General features: G+C 41.5%; 1 protein-coding gene across 1 annotated transcript in view; it reads right to left on the bottom strand.

Annotated features, from left to right (window-relative positions):
- bmp2k (BMP2 inducible kinase) overlaps positions 1-27,207 on the bottom strand; it is a 51,295-nt gene extending 24,088 nt beyond the window's left edge. Inside the window, exons 1-4 of the mRNA XM_075467242.1 lie at positions 26,218-27,207; positions 5,277-5,395; positions 3,737-3,842; positions 2,218-2,360 (exon numbers count right to left, since the gene is read on the bottom strand). Coding sequence (XP_075323357.1) covers positions 2,218-2,360; positions 3,737-3,842; positions 5,277-5,395; positions 26,218-26,368 — 519 coding nt within the window. The 5' untranslated portion in view covers positions 26,369-27,207. The remainder of the gene's footprint in view (positions 1-2,217; positions 2,361-3,736; positions 3,843-5,276; positions 5,396-26,217) is intronic.
- Between the last annotated feature and the right edge of the window lie 388 nt (positions 27,208-27,595).

Below are 27,595 nucleotides of genomic sequence, written 5' to 3'. Positions count from 1 at the left end.
TTGAGAGAGTAAGGCAAATAAATCCTCAAACAACCAAACAGCAGCTCTTTCCAACTGGCATCAAAATGAGAACGGATGACAAAAAAATGCATACAGCTGCTTTTTAAGAGACTTAAATGCCAGAACCACGAACTAATGTGCGCTTAAAAACAGTTACGTTACGTTTCGGTGAAGCTTAGTTGCACCACTCAGTATTTTGTGATGTTGAGGCCTCATCTTTCCCTTAATATTTAACTTCTGAGTGCACCAAATAGAAACAGCAAGTGTCTGTGACGTAACAGAATAAGACAAGTGTAGGGAGAACATTTGAGTAAATGCAAGAAACAAATGAAAGCAGGTGGGGAAACAGTTGGCAAAGAATGAGACGGGGACAGAAATAAAAGAAAGATGTAAAAGGCCATTAGAAAACAAAAGCATCAGAAAAAGAGTGAGAACAGAGATCCAGTGAGCTATTTGAAGGAGATGTTACAAAGAAGAGAAGAAGATCTGAAACAGACAGGAAAAAAACCAAGCTATTGCAAGCGCCACAGAGTGTCTCAATCTGTTGACAGCTCAGGGTTAAGGGGCTTTTTTGCAATCTCACTTCCCCTGGCGATGCGTGACTGGGCCTCCATGGTCTTTTGTGTCCTTGCAATGTTATGTAATCTGTGTAGGCCGAACAGATAGACGGCGAACAGAGGACAGGCCTGTGCAGCTGAAGGGACTGCACTGTTTAGAGGCCTGTCCAACTGGACAGAGTACAGCAGCCCACTGATGGGCCACTGAGGAGAATTCAACCAGGGTGGGAAATTACCACGAGCCTGTGAGCATCAGGACAAGGAGGCTTCAGCTGGCTCTTAGCCAAATTCTGAACCTCAACTCCATCCATGAAAGAAAAATAACGGATGGTGAAGGAGGAACTTTAACGTGTGCTGGCTTTTCTGGCCTGAAAGAGTCATTTTGGAGCCCTGAAGGAAGAGGAGGAGAAGAAAAGAGGGAAGGATGGTGGGTGGGCCACAAACAGAGGGGCAGATGATGAGGGCCGTAAGAGCAAGCAGAAAAGTTGGAATGAAATCAAGGTGTTGTCTGCTGACCAGGCAGATTCAAATAACTGATTTTACAAACGTTCTATGAAATAAACTGCATAATGTAACATCATGTCAGAATACATTAAACACAAGATGTTTGGAACCATTTTCCTTCAACTTCCCCCTTTTTTTCCCCCAACTGTTTCCATTTGACAGCATAAATCCAAGCGAATTAAGAAAATAGTTGCATCTGTATTGACAGATATTTCTTAACCACATGAAGTATGTTTTGGACAAGGCCAGAGAAGCTTTTTCATTTTGAAGTCACACTAAAAACTCATCAGTGTTCCTGAAAGAAAAAAAACAAAAACAACAAGGACTCGTGGGCCTCTAACTGTGGCGAGCGCTTGTACTCGCTTCATCTCAGCAAGACACCGACCCGGGCAAAGTGGGACAGAGTGGTCTCTTGCTGGACAGAGAGTCATTAATTAATTTATTTTACACCTTAATTTGAGTGATTAAGGCTGAAGCTGCTCCAAACTATTCATCCAGGAGACACTGCACGTACGAGCTGTCCACCACAAAGTTTATTTCCCGTTCTCCCTCTCGCATTCATAATTTCTTCTCTCTGACGGGGGCAGACCGATAACACTTTAGATGATTAAAACACATCTTCTTAGCGACTTGTCTGCATGTTCTTGCGCTCTCCTCTGGATAAATGGCTGGAGTCCATTCTTCATCGTTAAGTGCCGATTTTGGTCAGATTTTCTTAACTAATACCGCAGATTTGTGACGTCTCTGGTATTTTCAGAGACACGGAAATGTCGCCACATAACCAGAATCCAGGTCTGTCACAGATTGACATCTTTGGGCAACACAAGTGCTCACAGAACGGGATTTTTACGTTCTACATAAAACATACAAGCTGTCAGATCTCGCCTTTCTGAGACTGTGGATGCTGCTCTGCAGATTTCACACAGAAATCTTCAGTCGTAGCACTCACTTGGGATATGACTCGTGGACATGCTAACAGGGCTAAAAACTTGATTTTCAGCAGAGGAGAACATTAAGGATTCATTATAGATTGAATTACAGCATAAACCAGAGTTGAAAATCAGTCATTCAACCGGACTCTGAAAGCAATTCATGGTTTATAAACCAACAAAACATAATTAAGATGAGGACAGGGAAGGGCTAATGCTCTCTTTACCTTTAGGTCTCTGTGGATGATGGGCGTCTTGCATTGGTGCAGGCGAGCCACAGCCTCGCAGGTGTCGCAGAAGATGTGGAGGACCTCAGCCTCACTGAAGCCCACATTTAACCGCTGGTTCATCTGCTTCACCACCTGACCCGCTGCAAGACAGAGTGGACACAGGTCATCGGTTCTGGCCGGACGAGCAATCCCTGCTAGCATGTCTGACAATGTGAAGGTCACAGCTTACAATCTGTTTATTTCCTCGAACCAGATAAATGTGTGCACGTAAACTTGTGGCAAGAGTGCATGAAATATTTAAAAAGGAAACGCCGAGTCAGCAAGCTGCCATGATCAATGCGGAAAGCAGAGAGAGCCACAAAAATGTATTGAGCTGTTATCATGAGGCATTTTTGAACAAATTCTGGGACTGTATTTAGCCAGCGAGCACAGCGTTAAGACAGCTTTTCTGCTGAATCACATGGCTTTCATTTCTACATAGTGATCATTTCCTATTATCACCGCTGCATATGTGAAGAAATAAAATATATAAAGCTGCAATTGACATTGAAAGAAAAAAATGAAATAGTTTTGAGTCTATACTTTTATTTAACCAATCAATTTGTCTCATCAAAACAGAATAACCACAACCAACTAAAAAAGTGATATAAAAAGGAGAAGAAGAAAAAAAAAAGATACCACAAAGTTCTGGGGGACTCCCTGAAGGCACCTAGGTGCTTCCCTGAGAATTATAATATCCCTCGGAGGCATTTCTCATGTTTACATTCGCACCACTGACTGAACGGATGTGATGCAACAGCCAGCTGTTTTTAAGGCCAGCTTTAACAGCTGTTGCTTCCACTAAGAACAGATTTTTCAGATGTTCACTTGGCGATTTTGTGATGGCGTTTGCTTGTACTGTGGTAGTGTTAGCCCGATTCTTTCATTGGAAGCCCAAGAACAACAAGTATTTATTTTGGTCACAGGTAAAGTATGACAGAGCTGCAGGGCTCGGTGTGACAGAGTTCATATTTATCTTCTTCACATTTATCTTACAGAGGTTGGACTTACATGCAACCGAGTATAATTGGCCAGTTATTAGTGACAGGAACAGGCCAACCACCGTCCATGTCATGTTCTTGGGATGTGATAAACAGTGTGTGTGTGTGTGTGTGTGTGTGTGATGTTTTAGGCGTGTATCTAATGTAACAGACCCATCTGACACAACGGAGAAGCTATCTGCCCCAGTTATTTAGTCCAGTTATGCCATCTTAAAGTCTTGGGCCATTCAGGGACATACATTGTGTAGTATGAGCAGAGTGGACAAGTACAAAATATGAACATAGGTTATTTAGAAAAATACAGAATATGACTACATAATGTCTGAGAACAAAGCCAATAGTTTGTTCAATAATTCAACAGACCTTCCAACAGCTGTAGGAACTATAATAAAGCTCTAACAGAAACTCATCAACTGTTAAAACACAGAACTGATAATGATAGAAAACATGTTCATATTTACAAAAAGAGGCTATACCTTTACAATACTCCATGAGGATTAGAACCTCCCAAACACTGTCTGAAACTGAACTGATTGTGGAGTCCAGGTACCCCACGATGTTCTTATGGCCCGACAGCTCTTTCTGCAGATGGGACGAAAAGATGTTAGTGATCAGGAGACTGACACAAACACTGACACAAGAGGTGGAGCAAGAAAAACAAACAAAAAAAAAAAAACACCTGCAACACAAAGCAGAAGCATAAAAACATACAGTTGCTGGATTGTGTAAACGCATTTTTGCTGACTCATGGTTTCATATTCGACCTGATCCCATGTTGCTACTCAGTGTTAAACATAAAATGATGCATGGAAACTGCAGTTTAAAATACTGCTCTGCTTTGTTGGACAAATGCAAAACACATTTAAAAGAAGACACCAGTCAAACACGTTAGACAAGTCGCAGACAGGCCAGTAACTCTGCTGATGCAAATCTACAGCCAGACCATCACATTCAGTGGATTCAACTTTGAACAACGGCCTTTGAGTCGGTGTGGAACTGTTCACAACTACTGGTTTAAATTTGTTTAAGTGCATGTACGTATGCAAATAAGTGAAAATCTAAATCAAGACGTATTTTTTATGGGTGCATGAATGCACCCATAAAAAAAAGCTCAACTTCTGGCTCCTGCGAACAGCAAGGATGTTTTCTGTGTACTTTTATGTTCTTATACCACAATGAACCCTCAACTCTGCAGAGTTTACTTTGCTTATTCACCGGATTACAGCATCACAGCGTTTTGTTTGTCAGTTGTTAAATGCCAGCATGAAAAGAGAGGCTGCCGTGTGATGTGGAAACCGACACACCTAAGGCAGCGTCCCAACAGGCCAGAACTGTGTCAACGTTTAAGGTCAGCTGTGTGTGTGTGGGGGGGAGTATTACACATTGTTCCAGATGATGAGGCAGTAAACACACACACACACACACACACAGCTGGCTGAACAGCTCAGAGTGAGCTGCTCGCTGGCACACTGGGGTCCAACACTGGTGATGAGACATCTGCTGTTGTCATACTCGTTTTGAAGGCTTTGGAATTATTGAAAATATTCAACTATGAATGATATAAAAAAAAAAAAAAACAACCTTGAATTAACTAACGTAATCAGCTTTTGCTCTGCATGACAGATAAAAGGTATTCGTCCCCAGACCAGGTGCATCATACAATGCCATCCAGCTCACGACCAAAAGAATTTGGCTCTGCCAGACTGGAAATAGAAATAGGACTCCAAAGAGGACAAGCTACGAGGGTTCGAGTCTCTCCGGGAATTATGCAAGAAAACTGATAAAGGTCCTCGTGGAATCTTCAGATCATGAGCTCAAGACCTTCGAGTGCAAATAAATCCCTCTGTACACAAAAAGGGAAGTATGATTCAGAGTGTGGGAAGGTGTAGGGAAGGCAGAGATTAACAGTGTTGAGATGAACCTTTTTTTTTTATTATTTCTGTCCAACTCTGAGTAAGCCGAGTTAAAGGACATTTGGAGCTAATGAAACTAACGACCGGGCGAACATGCTCTCACCATGATAGTGATCTCCCTCTTGTAGACATTTAGGTCCGGCACATTGTTGACGTACATCCTTTTGAGAGCGCAGCGGACACCGCTGTGTGTGCGAGCCAGGAACACCACCGAGAAGCCTCCTGGAATACACAAGATGAAATATTAGCATACAGTTTTACCCTCATCTAGTGTCTGCACAAACAACGGATTACTACAGTGTTGGTCTAATTAGTATGTTTCTGTACAACAGAGCTTTAGCAGAGTGAACACTCTGTGGAATGATCAGCCCAGTGAGCAGTTTTGTTCTTACGGTCACGCCCTTTATGAAACCCCTGAAGCCTATTCTTGGCTGCACACAATCTAGACCTTTCCCATATTTCAACTTCTACATGAGCCATTAAAAAGGTTCAGAATAAAAGCTTAGAAAATACTTTTTTGTGTCACTCGAGCAGCAGAATTTCAGTCAAAAAACTAAAAGTTAAAACCAACTTGAAGGCCTTCTAGGTGCTCGTAGAGCTAATTATCTTGGGAGAAGCAGAGCAAAGTGGACTCTGATCCAGTCCATCTCTTTTCGACAGTCACGTACACCAAATTTGTCTCAACATTGTAATTTGACTTGGGAAAAATACCTGCGCACTAACCAACGTGGGGTGCGATTCCATCAGGAATGTCACCATGAGAGAAAGTTGAAATCCAGATTCCTGCTCACTGAGATTTTAAGATGTTCTCTTATGACAAATTTTTAAAAAAAGATGACCAAAATGATACATCAACAGCAGCTTACTGGTCTTATTCATTAAGATGGCATGCTGAGCTCATTGGGACTGCATTAGTTTCCACTGTTTCATACGATAAAGCCAGTTGTAAGCATTAAATATTAACCTCAAAAAGTGCCAAGTGAGTAGACTTCTGGTGACAAGTGGAATTTCCAGTAAAGCTGCAAAGCTTGTTAAACGAGACAAAGATATTGGGCTGGAGCGACAGCAGCTCCTGTCACTGTCCCGTGTGTTCCTCTGGACACAGTGAACCTTCTCTAATGAGAGCAGGGACTGTCACATCACTGAGTCACTGAGTGGTTGGCATCAAAATCCCCCGACCAAAGAGAATGAAAGCTCCACAGTGCTGTGCCTTTTGTACAAAAAAAAAAAAAAAAAATACCAGCTTGGATTTGGCGTGAGAGAAAGCAAACAGAGAAGGCAGCTCAAATGCCCAGTGAGCGCAAAGCATATCCACATCACACTTAAATCTCAAATGTTGTTTTGTTTTGAGGAAAGTGTAACAGAACGCAATGCAATAGCAACTATGTCAGACCCAAAAGCCTGGCAAAACAAACTAAAGTGCAGTGTTTGTATGTAGTCATAACAGTGAGTGTTACTATAGAAGATATTATCACATTAGAAGGGGTGACTGTTGCCTTTCTGCAGCACAAAACGGGCAGATAATGAAAAAAGGAACAACCTGCTCCTGCAGAGCTGCAGCTGATAATAAAGCCAGGCACGAAATCCAACAGTGTAAATGAAACACAGCGGCAAACCACAGACAAACTAACATGTTCACCGGGACAGGTTGCATCTGTTCTCATCGGACATTTGAAAATAAAAAGAAACACACTGCAAACTCTGATGAGTCATTACACAGCAGTCACAAAGTGAGGCTGAGCTGCATGTACGTATATGATGTACACACAAAAGATAAAACACTGCTGACTAAACAGAACTGGCAGAATAGAAATCATTAAGATTAAGCTGCTGAAATGTGTCACATATGTGTCACTAATATGAAAGATCCTTAACAATAAAATAACTACTACAAGAGGGGAAATGTGTCAATGAGCAAAAACCTTTCTGCAGAGCAAAAACTGAATAGGAACAATGGAATAACCCATCTAAATAAAACTATGTTTGCTGCTTGCTTTAGGGGAGATGCACAGCAGCTTTATCTGCAGACAGGGTGACATTTCAACAGAGATAATAAAAAAAAAATAAAATAACTGGGGCAGAAATCCTGCGTAGACAAAGCACCAGAGCTGCTGCCGTTTACACCTACTGGAAGCTGTTCATTGGATACCTTGGCCTGCTAGTGTGCTAAAGTTAGCCAGGTGGTGGGTCCAAACCATTAGGACAAGGTTTTAATTGATTTCCTTGAGCAAAAATGTTGAGTACAAAGCCATGTAGAGTTGAATTATATGACGTAGTCTAGTGACAGCGATACTTCCAAAGACAGGAGGATGCTGTCCTTCATAGACTCTGCAAACTGGAAGTATGTAATGCAGAGCGTGATTAATGGCCCTGCTGTTTGAGGAAAAACCAACCCGTGAGTCATCCGAAGCAAAGCTCGAGCTTTGTGGGCTTTTTTTGACACGCAGATGTGGGATGTAGATATATTAAAGATCAAACCTTGCGCCAGAACAGAGGCAAGATGTGGGGGTTGCACTGACCGGATGACAGATTTTATAAGGTAAAATCCATTTGCTCAGGAGCAGCGCCGAGGGGATGAAAAGAACAAGCCGTTTCAGCAAAAAGGAACAGCCAACCCCTGCTAAGAAGAAACCGAAAAGTCAAATGAACCCTCACACAGTAGTCGGCCAGACTACAAGACAGATTTTGCATGATCTCCCCCAAAGAGATTCACTGCAAATAATCTTCTCAGCTCTTGTCTGGAACTCATTTACAAGGTCCTCTGACACCAAAAAAATGTTGTTATCGGTTACATTTCACAACAAAAGTCTCTCTGAGACAGTTCACTAAAAGTGGAAGATTAACACAAATACAAAATGTTTTTTGCTCTAAGCAGTTCCTGACATTTCCTCCTGTTCTTCCATGACTTCGGCTATCATTTCAGTCACAGTAAGGGATGATTTCCCCGTCCCGGCAACCAGAGGTGGAGGTTGCTTTGAAAACGGCCTCAGCCTTTGGCCATCCTGCCAAACAAACAACTCCATGTCTCCCTGCTGGCCATATGCCGCAGGATCAGGTCCTCTCTAAATCACCACCCCGGGGGGCTCCCATGACCATGCCAGCCACGGAAGTGGTACGCTATTGACTGCATTGTACCCCTGAGTGGCTCTGCATGGAATGATTTGTTGTAGAGGGGCTTTGTGCACGGCATACAAACTTCCTGGACAAATGAGAGCGTAAGTAAGAGGCTTGCCTCTCGGACGGCTAATTGTTTTTTTTTTTCTTCTTATAGATCTGTTTATTTGATCATCACAAAGATCCAATAAAGATGGGCTCCGTAAATCAGCTGCCCTTCTGGATTTGTTATTTGGATCTGCGAGTCAAACTTTAAAAAAAAAAAAAATTCTCCAACATTAAAGAGCCCATCAACATAATGAATACAGCCGATGTCTTTTCCTTCCTTCTTTCCATTTCCTGTTCCATCCTTCGTTCCAAACACATGTTAATTATAGACCAATTCATGACCTCTGCTGAGTAACACCATGGTATGTTAGGCTACATTTTCGCAGATTTGAAACGCTTTAATGTCCAATTCGTTAGTCGATTCAGAACCGACAACATATTTCTCAACATCCACTATCAGAACATTATTTGCAATTGCTATACAGGCTTGATGACTCAGCAGTTTTTGCTCTCAAAGGGTCTCCAGAAGTCTTAATCCATCTTTAACCCACTATAGCAAACTGATTTCAAGCTAAAATTTGTGTTTATTATGTTTTCACTCATTGATAATAAAACACAGAAGATTCAGTATAACCTCGTACTGCAACTATCCGACAGGCACATCTCAACTCAGCAGCCATAAGTCACATCTCACTTCGATTGCACCTCCCCTCCTGCTCGTCTTTTAGCTGGCTGCACCGTGGAGTGCAGATGGAAGTGCTTCATGAGGACATGGTCAGCTGTCAGTGACAGTTGGGAGGAAAACCCCAAATCCATCAGGCCAAGAGGGAAGGCGCTGGGGAGTGGCATTACAGCAAGGGCCGTCATTACTGAAGAATTTTTCCCACTATTATATCTAGTGCTTTGGACAATGATAATCACTGAAAAGCATTACAAACTGGGACAGTCATCGCAAACCCACACAAGAGCTTGGAAGGGATATTTACAGCTTATACAAAAGAGGCCGCCCGCACGCTTTGTGCTATAGCAAAGATAAACACTTCATAAGCTGCGGGAGTGCTTCAGTGAAGGAGAACAGACAGGAGAGGTTTGTGGTTTCTGCTCAGGCACAGATGTTCTTCCTCATCTGTGACAACAAATCACCGTCTACTCCAGCAAGTGTGTCATGTTAAGGTTTTATAAAGAAGCAGAGTGCTTCCTTTAGCCGTGAACCAACTTTTGTTAAACGTGAACCAACTTTTAAGAGAGGAAAATGCCATTTTTTGGAAGAACATTTCAAGCAGGCTGAGGTATTTCCTCCTTGAGGCCCCCCCTTCCTTTACATGAACCCACAACACTTCCCTCTAAAGTTTCCAAAGCTGTAAAACTTAAAGATAAGAGAAACTTTTTCATTACAGAGAGTGTCAAGGATATAACACATTCATGTCAACTTGGAAAAAAGGTAAGTGCTTATCTAAACTGGGTGGCTTTTCTTCCAAATGGACAATAAATGTGCCTGCTGAAACTATTTAGACTGGCGATGAGTTGCAGTTAAGCTCTGCAGAGCCGATCACCATTTTTCTGCAACCTTCTCATCTACAAATCTCCTCTTAGCTTTTATTCCTTACTTCCCCTCAAGTGCAATTTCATAAGAATTAAGCTAGGAAATGGACCTCTCTTTGAAAAGGGGGTTAAAGGAGCACAAACACTAAGAAAATGTCCGCTCAAGTTCCACCAGTAGTGTTCAACACTTAATGAACAGTCAAAAACAAGTCGATGATTTATAAATGAACATGAGACTGGCTATCTTTGGAGTTTAGTGAAAAAATAAGGAGCGCTACATTGGATTCAAATGATTTTTTTAGGGCTGGGTGAGTTAACTTGTTATTATCGCGTTAACGCATTAATTATTTAACGCCGATAAATATTTTAATCGCACATTAACGTATGTTTTTTTTTTCTTTAATTAAAAAAAAACAACATTTTAGGGGGCTTTTGTGCCTTTAATGGATAGGAAAGTTCAGAGACAGGAAACAGGGGGCAGCGAGAGGGGGAACGACACACAGCACAGGGCCGTCCGATGCAGGACTTGAACCGGGGCCAGCTGCAGCGAGGACTATGGCCTCTTGTACATGGGGCGCCTGCTCAACCCACTACACCAAAAACCACCCTTGTTTTATTACTGTAAAAGTCTGTTGCTCACAGGCTTTTATTTTGTAAAAGTCTGTTGCTGTCTGCTGCGGAACCGGAAAAGAAAGTAATCGGCGGATCCACCAAACATGGAGAAGGGTACAGAACTTTTACTCGGCCATTTTCATTTTAAAGTTCTTCCAGACGGCGGAGTCGACAGAACCAAAGTCATCTGTAAACACTGCCAAGTTGAATTGTCTTCTCAGCGTAGTAGTTCCAGTCTAAAATATCGCTTAAAGGCAAAACACACAACTGATAGCAGCAAGTCATTCAAGGAAACAGACAGTGGAGCGAGGCTTCTACATAAAAACTACAGAAAGATGCTGATGTTAAAAGTGTGTTTGCACAACAAATGTTATGGCACTTTCATTCATATGGCAGCACATTTAAAATAAAACTAAATGCTAAAGGCTATACACTACTTTTGGATTTTACGTACAAATACAATTAATCATGATTAATCAGGGAAATCATGTGATTAACTAGATTAAAAATTTTAATCGTTGCCCAGCCCTAGATTTTATTTTTTTAAAACATCGCTCCTAAACAATTTCAGCAGTGGCTGATTTCTGAGCAACATGTTGAGCAGCTGTGAAAGAAAGTGCTCCCCCCCTCGTTTTTCTGTTCTTGATCAGTGATAAAACCTGAAATCTATAGAAACCCGATCTGATCTGAGGGGTTCTTAACACGGACGTTTTGGTAAGGAAGTGTTGGAAATTACATCTCATTTAACGTGATAATGTACGCAGCATACAAACCAAGTTTAAATATTAAACAGGCAGACAAGCGAGTGCTATTTTTCCACAATGTGTTGGTCCGTTTCTTATACCGTGTCAGCTGCTCCTGTTAATTACCAATAATGACATTTTGATCCCAAACACTTAAGCAAATCCTCTTAGACTGGGCATTACAGACCACTGCGGGACAGGATTCTTCTGCTCCGGCTGGTTAAAGCGATGCCAACTATCATTTGCCATCTGTGAACCTGGAGCTGCAAAAATGTTGCATAACTTTCCCATAGAAAATCATTAGAAGTGCATTTAAGTGAGATTTTGAGCACTGACGATGGGCTGGATGTTTGCCAACATCAAGCCTCACCTTTGTAACCCACTTCACACCAACGACAATCTGTTAAGAACTCTGCTTTCATCCGTTTCTCATAAGTCCTCAAAAGTTACACTGTAGCAACACCTGCAGCTAAAAATAGACATTCGGTTGATTTTATCAAGTAGTCGAGAGATTCTGCACCCTGTGAGCTTTCGCCTGATGGAACACCGCACCATCCTGTCACTTCTTTCTGGACCTTTCAAGGTGGACGACCGGCCTTTTCTGGATGACGGAGAAAGTTTACTTTGGTAAATGTAAGTCAAGTAAGACCACAGTGAAAGAGATGACCAAGATAGTTTAGGTCAGATATTTCTAAACTTTAGAGCAACGGTGGCACGCCACCCAAGCGCAGTGATAGTGGGATGTTTCAAGACTACTGGACTCAAACGGATGATAGTTACATTTAATTAGGGCTCGGGGATAAAAACGATAAATATTGAGGATTAACTTTTCCCCGATAGAGATACGAAACATGGTCGATATACTTTGATAGATTACATTTGTCCATCTTTGACAGACAATACGAATAGCCAATGACAACCAGAGATGCGCTGTGCTGAACGCCGTGGCGTGTTTGTTTGTGCTGCTTCAGCAGAAAATGAGTGCTCCCTCGGAAGAAATGATGGAAGGCGTAAGGGATGACATCGTTGATGAGAAAGGCCCAAAAAGTTCGGTGGTGTGGAGCTATTTTGGTTTTTTCCAAGTCCGACATGAAACAGAGTAGTGCGAGTAGTGCGTGTTCCGACAAAGACGGAATACCACTAATCTTTTTCATCACCTGAAGCAGCGCCACCTTGAGCACGGAGAATGCAAACTTTCTTTGATAAGTTGACCAGTCAGATACAGGATTTTAATTTAAAATACCTGTTCTGTATTTATTTGAAACAGTTGTATAGTGTCACATGTCATGTTCAACTTTGACAGAAAATAAATATTCAATTAAAAATGAACCTTCTGATATCTTCAAATCTCAATTAAGAGTAACAGGGAACACTTAAAATTCACAAAAAATAGTGATTTGATTTATATTGTGATCGATATCGACCGATATAAAAAAAAAAGAATATTTGATGACTTTTTCCCCATATCGCACAGACCTATTTTAATTGGGGGGAAAAAAAGCTGCAAACCTTATTGCAGCAAATGTTCAAACATGAGGAACTGTAACAACTTAAGCTATATAGCATCTTTTCATCAGTTGCTACTGTCAGATCTTACTGAGGGACATAAAGATGGATGTCAGAAACCAGAATCATTGAAAGAACAACTGCAGATACTGAACGTCTCATGAGTTTTGACAGTACTGTAAGAATCTTTTTCAAGGTCACAAGGCCAGAACTAAATGTGTGTTCTATGACAACCTGCCATCAAGAGAAATGTTGGGGAGTAAATCCTCTTTAAGGAAAATAATATGGATATTTTGATGCAGAGTATTGAGCAAATATTTTGGTACAGATACAATAATTGTGTTTTCATTATCATCATCATCATGAACTACCGCTGCTTATGGCCACAGACTCAGCGATGTAGCCCAGGTATGCCATCACCTACCCAAAGGACCAGCGGTTTACTGAAGGACATTTTTGTCACACAGCCTTTAATTTGAACTTTTAACACACAAAAATGCCAAACATCTCTTAACAAGTACAAGTAGTTTTGTGGCATAATTGTCAACAGACTACAAATCTTTCTGCATGTCCAATATTTTTTTCAATATTGTTGTATTTTATTGCTTTCACTGTTCTTTTATTGTTTTTACTTATTCTTCTCTTTATTTATTACCTGCTGTAAAGCACTTTGGTACATCGTAAGGATTGTCTGTAAAGGGCTGTATAATTAAAGTACATTTACATTTTATATTTACATTTACAATAACAGCTTTTAGTACTTCTCTACTCTTGCTTAAGGAGTGACACCAAGCTGTAGATCCCAACAGCAGCGCTATCTTGGTGGTAATCGACACAACCCGACTGGTTTTATCTCAAACACACAGCGAACACTCTGAATAAGTGTCTGATCTCAGTGGCGTTAGGGCAATAAAAACCTATGTCTAAGCAATATATCTCCACATCACTTTTTACCTCTAGCCTTCAAAAGGAAAGGCAGAGCCAATAAAACAGTGTGCAGGAGTTCCTCTTCAATTTTAGATCAACTCATCCTTTTACTCTGACCCGTCATGTCATGGAAGTTCAAATTTTTTGTTTGTTTGTTCAAAAGCGTCGGTAGAGGGAATACATCTTAGCAAAAAAAAAAAAAAAAAGGAAATCCAGAAATAAAGTTTCCAATCTCAATCTTTTTCCCAGCAGAGTTCGTGGTATTCTGTCATGTAATAATAATGACCGTAATATAAAGCAAATATACTTCAACTTAAGGACAGTTTATTAACCAAAGTTCAGTGAGACCATAGACAAACCGCACAAACAGACAAGTTTTCTCACCTTGTAATTAAATAAAAACTAATTAAATAAAGGTCTGGATTACGAGACATTTAAATCATGTCTTTTTTGCTATGAAATCTGAAACCAATGCCGCAATCTCTTTGCTTCGTTTTGAATGCTTTTCATTTGGGACGGCAGCCATGGACGAGGCCGAGATGCTTTTGTGACTCGTCGCATAAGCTCGCATTTTCATGCTCTCTGCGTAGACCATGGGGTTGGCGCTCACCAGCCGATGACCAAGTGTGCACCATTGTATTAATCTGCTCTTTATCATTTTACTGGATCCAAACCACTTCCATGTCACTGATGCAATGGGACCTTTTGTGACAACTGCTTTGACAGTTTGGGAAGATAATGCAAATTCAGTCTCAGTCTCACCCCGCTTCTCTTCTATGTTTCTGCTTAGTTTCCTTCCTCAGTCCGCTGGCAGGTCATTGTTTTTTCGCTTCCCGTTTGTTTTTGTCTTGGTGGTTAGCTTAGAGGCGCATGACCACCAACAAGAGGACAGAAGTGTTCTGAGGGACAAACTGATGGCTCTGTAGATGGATCGACTGAAAACGTCACACGCTGATCACGGAGATCAACGTTAATTTAATCCTGATCTAATTTTGCGATCTTTCTATCGCCGAGCCATACGTCTGCTTTGTTTTAGTCACTGCAAATCTGACTGACGGATCTTCCCAACAACACACACCTCAGCTGAAACTGCAGAGGAATGAGCTGTAACTTTAATACTTTAACTTCCTTTCCATATTTTTCCACTTTTATGCGAAGCACAGAAGCCTCGACTTTAATAAATCTTTTTGTCCCGACTCGGGTGAATGCTGAAAAGCACTTTAGAAAGCGCGATATAAATCAGTTAAGAAGTCTTTGTAAGAAGCGGCCCCATAAAAGGCTACGAGAGAAGGTGCAGTGGTGATTGGGATTAGCGGGCTGGAGGGTTCTGGCAGACAGTACTTATACGTTTCACCTCCACCTTATTGTTTACAACTTAAACAGACGGGAGTGGCTGCGTTTTCAAGGATTTGTGCTGGGATCGGGAGAGACGACATAATCCTCAATTAAATGGATTCCTGAGGGGGAAAGATTACAAGGACGAGGCAGTTGTTATAGTGTCGGTTCAAGCTCAAAACCATCCAGATATACAACAAAAACAGAAAAGTTGGAAGAAAAACACTTATTGAAATCTGTTAAGACGTTAAAAAAAAAAAGTAAGGAACAAGTAAATGACCATAATGTAATCTATTGAGCAGATTTTGTGTGTGTGTGGCAAGAAGCGCATAATTCACATTTTGGCCATAAATCTAAACTCAACATTTTTCTCGTGTCTGTGTGTTTTTCCTCCTTTTATTTGATTTAGTTTAACTCAGAACTAGGTGTGCTGAGGTAACAGTAATCTGTTGCTGCATCTTCTCCACCATAAAAAGGAATAAGCATAGAATGGATAGAATAGTCTAAAAACATCTGTGCAAGCAATTTTACCAACTGTTTAATTCAAGGAACGAAGCACTAAAATCTTAACCTGGTTCTCACGCAGATGGATGTTTCTCATCCATCTGGAATTTTGTCGGTTGCCTAGCTGTTCTCTGCTGTGAGTAGGCGGGGGTTGTATTCAAAAACCTCTCGAACCTGATTGGAGAATTCAATGTGTGTGTCACGTACTACTTCGACCAATCATATCGAAAGCGGACGTGACGCGTTGGAGCGCGACCAGTCTCTCGGTCTGTGGTGGAAAATAAACAAAACACACAACAGCAGCGAGCAAAGCAGGAGCTAGCAGCAGCTAATCGTCCGGCAATGGCGGTAAATGATAGATGTTTGACTGTGTTCGTTGTCGCGCCGGATGCTACGTCATACCTGTTAACACCCCGCCCCACGATTGTGATTGGATCTAGGCATAGAGGCGGGCCCGGTTATGGGGTAACCGAAGACTTCGGGCTCAACAAGGTGAGCCCAGACCCTAGTGCGAGCTCACGAAGTGTAACGAAGATGCACGAAGCACGAAGGGTCTGTGTGAGAGCCAGGCTACTAAAATCTTGCATGTCATAAAAATTAGTATCTTGTGTGAGACGTCCAACAAGTGCAGTCAGTTTCAAAACAAGCATTCAAATGCCTTTCATTTAACCTGAAACACACTCTTAATCCAAGGCGGGACTATTATATTCAGTCACTGTTTGGTATCTGGCAGTTATGTCTGCACCAAACTGATTGCAGTGACCACAGTTGCTTACTTCTGACTTTTCTTCCACGAGTAGTCATGCTTGAGTCACTGCCACACCTCTCAAAGGACTCACACAAACTAAGATTCAGCTTCAAGAGCAGGCCAGGAAACGTGCCTATTTTCTGTAATACAACGTTCATCACCAATTCTATTAATTCTTATAATATTCATCTGACAGTCGACATAAAAAAGAAACATTTGCAACCTGTGGACAAAAACCGCTAGACTGGTTTAAACTAACTCTGTTAGCAAGACTAACGCCTTAAGTTTTAGATAAATAATTAATGAAGTTACAAAAACATACAACAAAAACAGCAGCTGTCAACTTTCAACATCAGTACCATCTATGAATTTCTATAATAGAAACATTCTGGAGCACTGATTTGAATAATCATTCTGAAATATTTACTCCACATAATAATCCACATGAGACAGATAACCCACAATTCAAAGTCAAAAGTTGCAGGACACTGAAATCAGTGTCCCTCTGTTTTGGCATCTTCCCATTATCCAAGTTCACTCCCACTTTTGGCCTGACACAGTGAAATGATTGAAAATAACTAATTTGCAGTTTCACCAAAACGAGGAGGGCCGGCGAGTCAGATACAGAAGGCCTCAATGAGCAAGCACAAAGGCAGCGATGCCCATCACGGGACCAAGAGCTGAATCGTACCAGCATTCTTTCTGGGGTGCTAGAATAAGACAACAAAGAGACACAATGTGCCCATTCATCACCAGTACACTATGCTAATAATGTAGATGGGATGTTTTCTCACCGCCCTTCCCTCACAAAGTTGGAGGACCAAGTAGGTCATTCAAAAGAAAGAAAAGAAAAAATAAATAAATCTCTGCCCTGCTCTGGAAACAGCCACACGAATGAGAATTTTGTTTCAATTAAGTCACAGAGTTAGTATTACGGTGTTTTTGTTTGCATAATTATATACAAAGTGTTTATTTTAGTGTTTGGAAAAAGCATTTCTTCAACATAGTGTTTTGCGGTTATCGTACATTCATTCGATGTTCCCCTTCAATCAGCTCTGAAGAAGGAAAGAATGGACTGCAGCTTTCAGCGATGAAAACATCAGCAGCTCTAATAAGCTCCGTCTTTCAGAAACAGCCTCCAGGATCCTCACCACAGTCGCTGTAGTGGCTTTAGACAAACTAACAATTATTGGAAGCCTTTAAAAATCGGCAATGAAAATCAGAATCCAATTACAGTTAACCCTCAAACCAAGTTGAAATTAAACCAGTTAGGGAAATCACAACACATTTTTCTTTGCTTTCTTTGTGGAGACGGACCTGGCCTCACCGTCCCATTATGGCAAACACTTATTCACCGATTAATTTATCTGATTTCTGCATACTTAGCAACCATCATGACAATAATTGTGTTATCGTTTCACAAATTTATCACCAATTGCTATTTCAAATATATATTATTTCAACTTTCTGAATAAAAGTTGCCCTCATAGCCACTACGGTTATGGCTCAACCATAATCAACTTTGCCACAACACCATAAGAAAGCATGCCAACATGATGCTTGGGGCACTGGTGAGGATCAACACCACTGCTGTCGTAAGACTGTTCAGTGCCGTCCTCCTGTCTGAAACATTTAACTTTTCAACAGTGACACACAAAATGGCAGCAGTTATCCTCCGCTTTCTCTGCAACACCACAAACAAATCCAAACATTCAATATAGTTTTATTTGTCACATACACAATCATACACAGTACAATTAGCAGTGAAATTCTTCCTTGTCCTGCTACCAATAAAAAGATAATTAAAATTAAAGGCGGGGTAGGGGATCTTTTTCTGGAACATTTTTTTACATATTGCTTGAAATACTCTTCACACCCCCATTGCAACCAATTAATTAAAAGTTTTGACACAAATATGAAAAGTTTTAGTGGCCTCTAGAACGTACAATCTAGGAAAAACACTATCCAATCATACTGAACGGAGCGTTCACAATGATTGGATACTGATGCCGTCTATCAAACTGCAATCTGCTCCTCCCTCCCCCTCCTTCCCCCTGTGCGCGTACCCTGCTCCGTGAACGAATTACGCGTCCAGAAGCTTGGCAGGAAGCTAAACTAGAGCCAGCTTGGCTAGCACCTAGCATTATTAAACATAAAGTTATCATATACTAAATACTAAATACGGCAACGATCGATGCTTGTTGTCAGAACAGCACTCGTGCACCTTCGTGCGCGTTCATGTACTCTAGAGGCGTGCCTTCGGGGGGAAAGTGAAGAAAAGGGTTGGGACTTTTTACCTGTGTATTTTCAAAATGCAGCTTCGCTGGACTCAAAATCCAGGATCTCCTACCCTACCTTTAAATATGAAATATGAATAAAAAATATAAAATAAGAATAAAAGAAAATGTATAAGGTATCTTAAATATACATTATTAGCAGTATTAACAGATAGAAGTGGAGTCCAGTTTAACGCTCAGTGTTCAGCAGACGGATGGCCTGAGGAAAGAAACTTTTCTTCATCCTATAAAGCCAATCAAATGTACTTTCAAAATAATCATCATATGGGAAAAAACACTGTGTGCAAGAATTAACGGGATCTGAACATTTCTGGTGCCGCCGAGCTGAAAAGCCTGTTTGGTGATTACGTGGCTCGAAGAACGAGGTGACAGAGCCACATGTTCACTGATCAGAGCAGCTGCCTGAGTGGAAGCAGTGTTTGCATTTCTCTTGTTTACATGATCTGTGGCCTGTCATGGTCAGGGAGGCCCCGCTTCCAAGGCTGGAGATCTTAAGAATGCCCTCATCTCTTGAACCTGCTGGGCCACATTATAAGACCCACTGTGTTCTGCCAGCAGAATGGAAACAGAGCATTTTGTGTGCGAGCTCAACATGGTCACTATAAGTGTCTCTTTTTGGTCTTATGACGGCTTATGTACAGAGAAAAGTCATAGAGACCGAAGACTCGAGCTTGACGGGTTAAAAATGAATAAAAAGAAACAACAAGAAGCGCAAACTCTGCAAAACACGGATGCTTTGAAGACGGACGCGACCCTAAATGAGACGGTGATGAATTCTTACCTTGTAAATGAGCCTGTAAAAGTGCACACATAGGAAGTGAAACCACTGAGCCAATGTTTTCCTGTTAATTATAGAAAACCTGAATCATGTAACAGCTTGGTCCGGTAAATAAAAAACAGCGACATAAAGAATATTATGCAAGTTAATCTGATGTTCCAGAAGCAGTTACTGGTTAGATGCTTAGTGGCTGATGAAATATTCAGTCTATGAGAACAGAGCAGTCAGGTCCCAGAACACCAACTTTGTTTCTTCTGAGCTTAACAAACTGCATACAAATACTCAATTTAAAAAGAAACGCACCAATAACATTTAAGAGCACCTGAATTAATACTTTGTTCATTAGAGCCAATTCAACAGCACTGCAAACATCATCCTTCAGACTAAAGCTGAATCAGCACCTCTCAAACCTGCCTGAACATTAACAGCTTCACAATAAAAGGTCAGATGGCTGCATCAGCTTTAACCAGACGGACCTGAAAAACCAGCAGCTCGGCACGTTAAGTAATGCAAGTAAACTTCTGCAAGTTCAGAAATTATAAATCAAATTATATTTTACGCACTTCCCAAACTTCCGTGTCCTACGAAGTGAGCCTATGTGATAAGAGCTGGTGGAAAAAGGGTGTCCTGCTAACAGATGCATCCTGTTCCGACATGTCGTTCCTCTTGGAGACGGTATCAGACCGAGCTCAAGAAAAACCACCGAGGCTAAAGGGTAGAGGAGGGAAATGACTACGTTCCTACTCAGCACATGAACTGTCCAGCTCAGCAGATAAGCCACTGGGAAAAAAAAAAAAAAAAAAAAGAAGAAGAAGAAGCCAAATGGTGACAATGATTGAATAGGACTACATTTGAAAGAGACGCTTTTTAACACCGGTTAGCTTAAACAAAAAGAACCGCTTCACCCTTCTAGCAAACTACAGCCGTGTGTTTGACTTAAGGGGAATCTCGTGGTTTTCATTAAACTGGCAAAGCAGCTGAATAACCGTTGAATAAGCGGGTAGATGAGACACTTAAAAACATCACATGACCATACTTGGACATTAATTGCCACAGTGACCCAGTGGCACACACTGTGCTCAGTGGATGTGCTCTGTGAGAAGACCGGAAACAAGCCGACGCATCAGATCACAGGAAGATGTAGATCCATACAAGCAGCAGTTTCATCGTGTAGCCGCAGCCTGAAAAAGGAGAGAAAGCTACTCCACTGAATCTGTCCAGCTTTTTTTTTTTTTTTTTTTTATAAAGGGTGCATTTACGGGAAAACTTTTACCAGGAGCATCAGATTTTGACAATTACTGCAATGAGAGCACGCTTTCCACTTTATACATGAAACCACACGGTTGCAGACAAAGCAGCTGACTCAGACTTTGTGCTCACTCTTGACAAATTGCATCAGTGTCCTAATGTTTCTGGTCTCATCTGGAAAAAAATGGTTCACAGGTTCTAAGCCCTCGGTTTGTGGCCAAAACACAAAAGCTTGCCAAGCCCGAGGGTTTATTGAGCCTATGTGCAATGGAGGAACTGTGATTGCCATTTAGACTCCAATACCGACCTCTGGTTGGCCGTTACAACCCTTCAGCATTTCCATCTGTGCTGCAGGTGCAACCTGAGGAACAGCTCTCAAAGGTCTGGTGTTCTTCAGCTGAGCTCTTCATCCTGAATAACCCTCAGAAGTGTTTTGTACAATTCGAAATACGGCTCAATTCAGTTCAGTTTATCAATATAGCACCAAATCACAACATATGTAATCCCAAAGCGCTTTAAAGACTCCGTCCAATTGAAGCCAATTATGATCAAATCCAATCAAATCAAAACAATTCATATCAACATATATGAAAGTTCTCAGATCCAATCTCTCTTTGGGACCAGACAAATTAGGCGCTTTTATACTCATCAATTCGAGGGATTCTCCAACTGTTCCTGGAACTGGAAAGCTCCTTGACTCCAACGTGCCCTGATACGCTTTTCTTTTCTTAGTTTGTTTGCATTCGCACTGCTTTAGTATTGACTAGAATGACAACACCCAAACGGTTTTGTTTTAAATCCTGTTACACACAGCCCTGGTAACATCCAGGCTTCACCCCCAGTCCTTCCACTGTGTTTCAACTAATCTATAAAGGCTAAAATTGGGAATGTATCTATTTAGGATTGTATCAACACTGGTAATAATACTGATACTTTAACACTCTTATCAATACTAAAAAAAAAAAAAAATCTTAAAGCAAAATAAAAAGCCATACCAAGTATATATCAAAGATAGTCAACCCTTCTTTAAAAACTGTGGCTTCCAATTTGAGCATCCTATCTTCAATCAATCACCATAAATTTATATCACAGATGTTTCACTCCTCAAAAAAAACTATGAAAACGTTTCTGAGGTCAGAAAGCATCCATTACCTCAGCTGTGCACATCATGCAAACAGTGCATTACCTTCGCTCAGAAGCCAGATGCCCTGCTTGAGGATACGTCTACCTCGACCATATGGCAGTTCCAAACACAGCAGGGTGGCGAATCTGCTGAGCACGTTCTGTACAAGGCCGTGTCTTAACCAGCAGCTGATCGTTGGTACGCTTTCCTCTGACATCTTTAGCTCATCAACAGCTAGGGGGAAAAAAAACCCTGACGCTGTCTACTTTCTCCCAGGTGACACTTCATCCCACAGGTAAACATTTTCACCTTCATTTCTCATAGATGCTCCTCCAACGTGACTCTTCATCACTTCTGGCTTGAAAATGCAACAGCAGTAGGAAAAGGAGAGCTTTTTCCCTCATGACACCGTTATTTTCACATAAATGTGACTACACATCACAGCAAAGCAGGCTGTGATTGGTTCACTTGTATTTACCCACCATGTGTTTGCTCACATACCCGGCCTGTGAAATGCAGTATTTATCACACTCTGCCATAACGCTAACACAATAACCAACATACTGCCTGCAGTTTTACATCCATGCATAGACTCCTCCCACTTCACCACCTCCTTTACCATATTTGCTTTTTTTCTATGTTGCAGTCATTTCAGTAAAAAAAAAAAAAACTTTTGTTCCACATTTATCACTTCATCACACTCACAAACCAGAGGTAGTCATTTTTTGTTTTCAGCTGCTAACATGTGAAGCGTCGGCATAGTAACTCCGTCGCTAACCAGAGCTTTGGGTGTCCAATCCTCAACATTTCAAAGTTTCCTTCCACCATGTTGCACTTTATCCCCCTTTCAAAAACAGTTGGAAATTTGCCCGTGGCCTTTATTCTTCTTAAATGCCAGATATTTTCCTTGCAGATATGAAGTGGGATTCATCGTGACTAAACATTCAAATGATTGTTTAAGGAGGTTTTGATTTTTAATCACTTGACATTTACTTGTAGAAAGATTTTGATGAAGCAACGGTACTTGTGAGGGTTTTTGTTGCTGTTCAATCTGAACAGTTAAGAAGCACAACTCTGCTTTCAGAGAGTTGCTTCAACATAAATCATCCTTAATTATCCGTGAGCTGAAACCTAATATATATGACAAACCGTGAAGCCAGCTTGGACCTGGAGACAGACTGATGAGCAAAGGTTCCCGTGTAACCTTGTGCTTTGGCAACATAAACCAACCATGACCACTTCCCATGATTTTAAGATGACACACATGAAAACAGGAGTTCTTTTTCTTGTGTTTTTTTTGTTTAAAGGCTTGCGTTGTGACATCACAGCATCTTTAAAGTGTTTTGTTGCATGAAGAGACATGCCTGTCACATCTGAAGAGTTTAGTCACATCTCATTTACAGTAGCTTCCAAGAATCAGTGTTGCGTCTACACATCACAGACAACTAACTTAGCAAAGAAACTCGTCATACCTTTCTGGGCGTAGTTTTAGTGTCACAGCTAACCAAATAAGGTCTGAGTCAGCAGATCTGCTGTGTGGAGTCCCTCAAGGTTCTGTCTTGGGTCCTGTATTATTTTTGTTGTATTTGATCCCTTTGGGAAAAATCATCCAGAGTTTTTCTGATGTTTCGTACCACATGTTTGCTGATGATATCCAGCTTTACTGCTCTTTCAAGCCAACTGAACCCCAGAGGCTAAATTCCTTAGTTCATTGTTTGGTGGAGATAAAACAATGGCTAAATGACAACACCTTGCAGCTAAATGTGGACAAAACAGAAACACTGGTTATTGCCCCTGATGACTCCATTCCAGGGATTTACCAGTACTTGGGTGACTTGGGCCAGTCTGTTAAAGCGAGCCTCAGAAACCTGGGTGTTGTGTTTGACAAGGACATGTCATTAGTCCAACACTGCAAACAGCTGACCAAAAGCTGCTTTTTTCAACTGAGGAATGTCTCCAAACTCAGGAAAATGGTGTCACGGGATGATTTGGAGCTGATTATACATGCATTTGTGTCTTCGCGTTTGGACTATTGTAATAGTCTGTTTTCTTGTTTGAACAAGAAGGAGCTGTCTCGCCTGCAGTTGGTGCAAAACTCTGCTGCGAGAATTCTGACCCGCTCAAATAGGAGGACTCACATAACTCCTGTTCTTAAAGCTCTTCATTGGCTACCAGTTTCCTCTAGGATAAATTTTAAAATTTTGGTTTTAACTTTCCGAGCGTTGCATGGTCAGGCTCCACCCTACATCAGAGATCTGATCCAGTCTTACACCCCAGCTAGGGATCTGAGGTCTGTGGATCAGAATCTTCTGATGGTGCCACGCACGCGTTTCCGGACCAAAGGAGACCGATCCTTCCAGGCTGTTGCTCCCAGGCTTTGGAACGATCTTCCGCTCTCTCTGCGCTCGATGGAGTCTGTTGACGCCTTCAAAAGGCAACTTAAGACCTTTTTATTTGTTCAGGTTTTTTCTTAATTTTCTTAATTGTCTTAATTTCTTAATTGTCTTGGGCTGCTATGATTGTGACTGAGTTGCTTTGGCCTTTTTTAAACTAATACTTTTATGTACTTCTTAACTGTGTGTTTCTATTGTACCTGTAAAGCGCTTTGTGACCCTGGTCTGCGAAAGGCGCTGTATAAATAAATTACTTACTTGTATGTTTTATGTTCATGGGATATAGAAATAAAATGCAGAAGATAATGCGGTTTGACAGACATAAAATAGTACGTTTGTGCCAACAAAGCTTCAACACAGCAGGGAAGTGCGTCCTTAAAAAAGAGGAAATTGGACAAATGGAGGACAAAAGATGAAGTGTATGGACTAAAAATCTATCAACAGCAGATTAAGAGAATCTGGAAGTGAAAAAAGACAATCCAGCAAAGAGCTGACACAGAAACTGAGAGATGCATCTGGGCCTTCAGCTGATCCATCTGCTGTTGGCCCAAGCCTCATCAGAAATGGGCTCCATGGAAGGGTGGCTGTCAAGAAGCCGTTCTTAAGGAAGGGAAACAGGGAGAAAAGGCTGAACTGTGCCAAAGGACACAAGAAGGGGACTGAAAAGGAGGGACGAATCCTCCCCAGAGCCCGGAGCTCAACATTACTGAAGCAGTGTGGGATCATGTTGACAGAGAACGGAACAAAAGGCAGCCCACATCCAAAGAAGAGCTTTGGGATGTCCTTCAAGAAGCCCGGAGAACTATTCCTGAAGACTCCTTAAAGAAAGGACAGAAAGCTCGTCTGAGAGGGTTCAGGCTGTGTTGGAGGATAAAAGAGCTCAGACCAAATACTGACTTTCTAGCTCTGAGCTGTACTAAATCCATTTTCATGGCCTCATGTACAGTATCAATTATGTTGAGCATGTTTCAATAAATTGCTGCAAATGTTTTCCGTGTTTCCTGCAGAATATAATGACACAGAGAGTGACTCAAATTTTTTTGCAAAGTACTTTAAGTTGGGTGGGAGTAGCTGCTCAAAACCGCTGCCTGAGAAAACACTTCTACAGATTTAAATTCTTCATAGTTTATATCATTTTAGACTGACGGTGACTAAAAGCCTCCAAACAGCAGAGAAAGCATTTGCATAAAGTCGTTTTATGTAAAATGGTGCCAAACTTACAGTTCCACACTATCATAGCTCCACGAACTAAAACAAACCGGTTTAAGCGAGTTTTTGTGGGAATCACTTCAGGAGGATGAAACTTTTTAATGGTGTCTTTTTGAATCAAAATACCAAATAACACATAATTAATGTTTTTTTTAAAAAAGCATGAAAATGTAACTACTTTCCATATGATAATAAGAGCCTGCTGAAACAGTGGTGATACACTGTGATAAGCACTGAACCTCCCAGAGCCAACAGCTGTTCAAAAACATGCCATCTTTGCACTTCCTCACTTCACTGCACGTGAAGGAGATTTCTGACACAAGTGGAAGTCATGCAAAACAAGTTAAAAAAAAAAAAAGCTGTTGTGAGAAGGTGCAGCTATTGCACAAGTTATCCTTCATGTCTATCCGGGAAGCCCTGTTGTTACTTGTTGTAATGTTGCAATCTAATTATTCTTACACAAATGCTCAAGCAGCCTTTACTTTTTTTAAAATCAACAGTAAAAGAGAGACTTGTGACTAAAAGAAGAACTTATGTGAACGTGCTGGGAAAAGTGATATTTCATGGCTGCATGTTGTACCATTGATACTCCGAGGGCAAATCCCCCCAAGTGGAGCAGGATGTAAACCACAGCTGTACTGGTAAAAGTTACAAGGTTTTAAGTCCAATTATGCACCAAACCCTTGGTGCTCCAGTTAAAGCACAACAGCCTGGAAGAGGAGGGCGACCTACTTTAGTCAATCTGTAGATGGTTTCTTGGGAAATACCAGATGTTTTAGGGGAAGACTGGGCTTTTTCTGGGAAGTGTAAACCATTTACCAACACAGGCGGAGTTGCTCCACATCTCTGTGTAGGAGATGAGCTCCTCAGACAAGCCATGACGGGTGTGACCCAGAAAACAGCGAAGTAGTACATACCCTCTGCAATAAGCTCCTCCACGGTGACTTGATACCGACCGACTGCAAACACTTTCCCGAAGTAGCTGCTGACTCCGGAGCTGGAGCTGGAGCCGGACGCCCCTCCGAGTCCGCCGCTCTCGGACTTTGGCATTCTGGAAAACTTCTTCATACTTCACTTCCTCCGTCTGACCACCAAAATGCAATCCTTAATTCGTGGTGAATAAAACCCACAGAGTTCCAACTTAACTCGGTAGTGTCCCCCTATCTACTTATCTGGAGTCTTTTCTTCTCCTGCATACTCCGCGTCTGATTCTTCTGGAGGGACTACCTGCTGTCGGATAACTTGGCATTTGAATACGGTTATTAAGAGGGCGTCATGGTGGGGTGGTACAACCACGTCGGTGTCCCAAATCACTTGACAGCATTCACTCGCGTAGAAAAAAAAAAAAAAGAAGAAATGTGTTCGTTAGCTTGTGAGACACATAACGCTAGCTGGCTGCAGCCGTCGCTAGCATAAATGCAATCAGGACGCTCCACCAACAACGAAAATGAGGACACGAACAACAATGCTGCAGGCTCTGGCGGGGATAACGCCTCCTTTGGTAGCAACGACGCCCTCTCGGAAATATATCACACCCAATAGTTATTTGAATGTAACCGCGTTGTCGTTTACTCACACCGCGACTTCTTCACTTAACTCGGACGATGCGGCTAGTTAGCTTGTTAGCTACAGCAGCTAACTAGCTTCGCTAGCACCCTAAGATGTTCCTCTCCGAGATGAGCCACCCTAAGTGCAGGTGGGTTAACAAAGTGGAAGCCCGGAGCTGATTACCAGCGACCGTCGGCTGCTTATCAGAACCCCTCTCGCCAATTCTGTCACATTACGCTTCTCGACTCCATCTCTTTTTGTATCATTTTTTGTTTTCGCTTCGTCAACGAAGGATAAACTTCTCGTGACTCCCCAACGGCAGGCTTCAAAATAAGTGGGTGGTTTATTATTTACCCAATGAGAGTGACAACCAAACCTGACATGGCCCCGCCCCCCTATTGTTATGATTGGCGTAAGTGGAGGTGTATGGAAGTCATTTGATGCCACAAAAATATAAAAATTAATGAATGAGGTTACACATGAAAAATGGACAGAAAGCTAATCCCTCATTCAGTTCTTCACCATGTAACGTGTAACTGTGGGTGTTTAAGCCACTGTCTACCTGCTTTCCTGCTGACAACATTTAAAATCCTAAACACATAAACCATATATGGAGAACATTTTGTGGGGACAAGGCACCTAATATATAGGCACATTAATAAAAATGAAATGTCCACCTGAAATACATACATACATTGTTGTTCCGATTGCCAAATATGATGTCAAACTAGAAGGAATCTATACAGC

The sequence above is a fragment of the Odontesthes bonariensis genome, chromosome 6 (assembly GCF_027942865.1).
Source record: "Odontesthes bonariensis isolate fOdoBon6 chromosome 6, fOdoBon6.hap1, whole genome shotgun sequence".
NCBI lineage: Eukaryota > Metazoa > Chordata > Actinopteri > Atheriniformes > Atherinopsidae > Odontesthes > Odontesthes bonariensis.
Note: the sequence above shows the minus strand (reverse complement) of the source record. Positions and strands in the feature narration are given on the sequence as shown.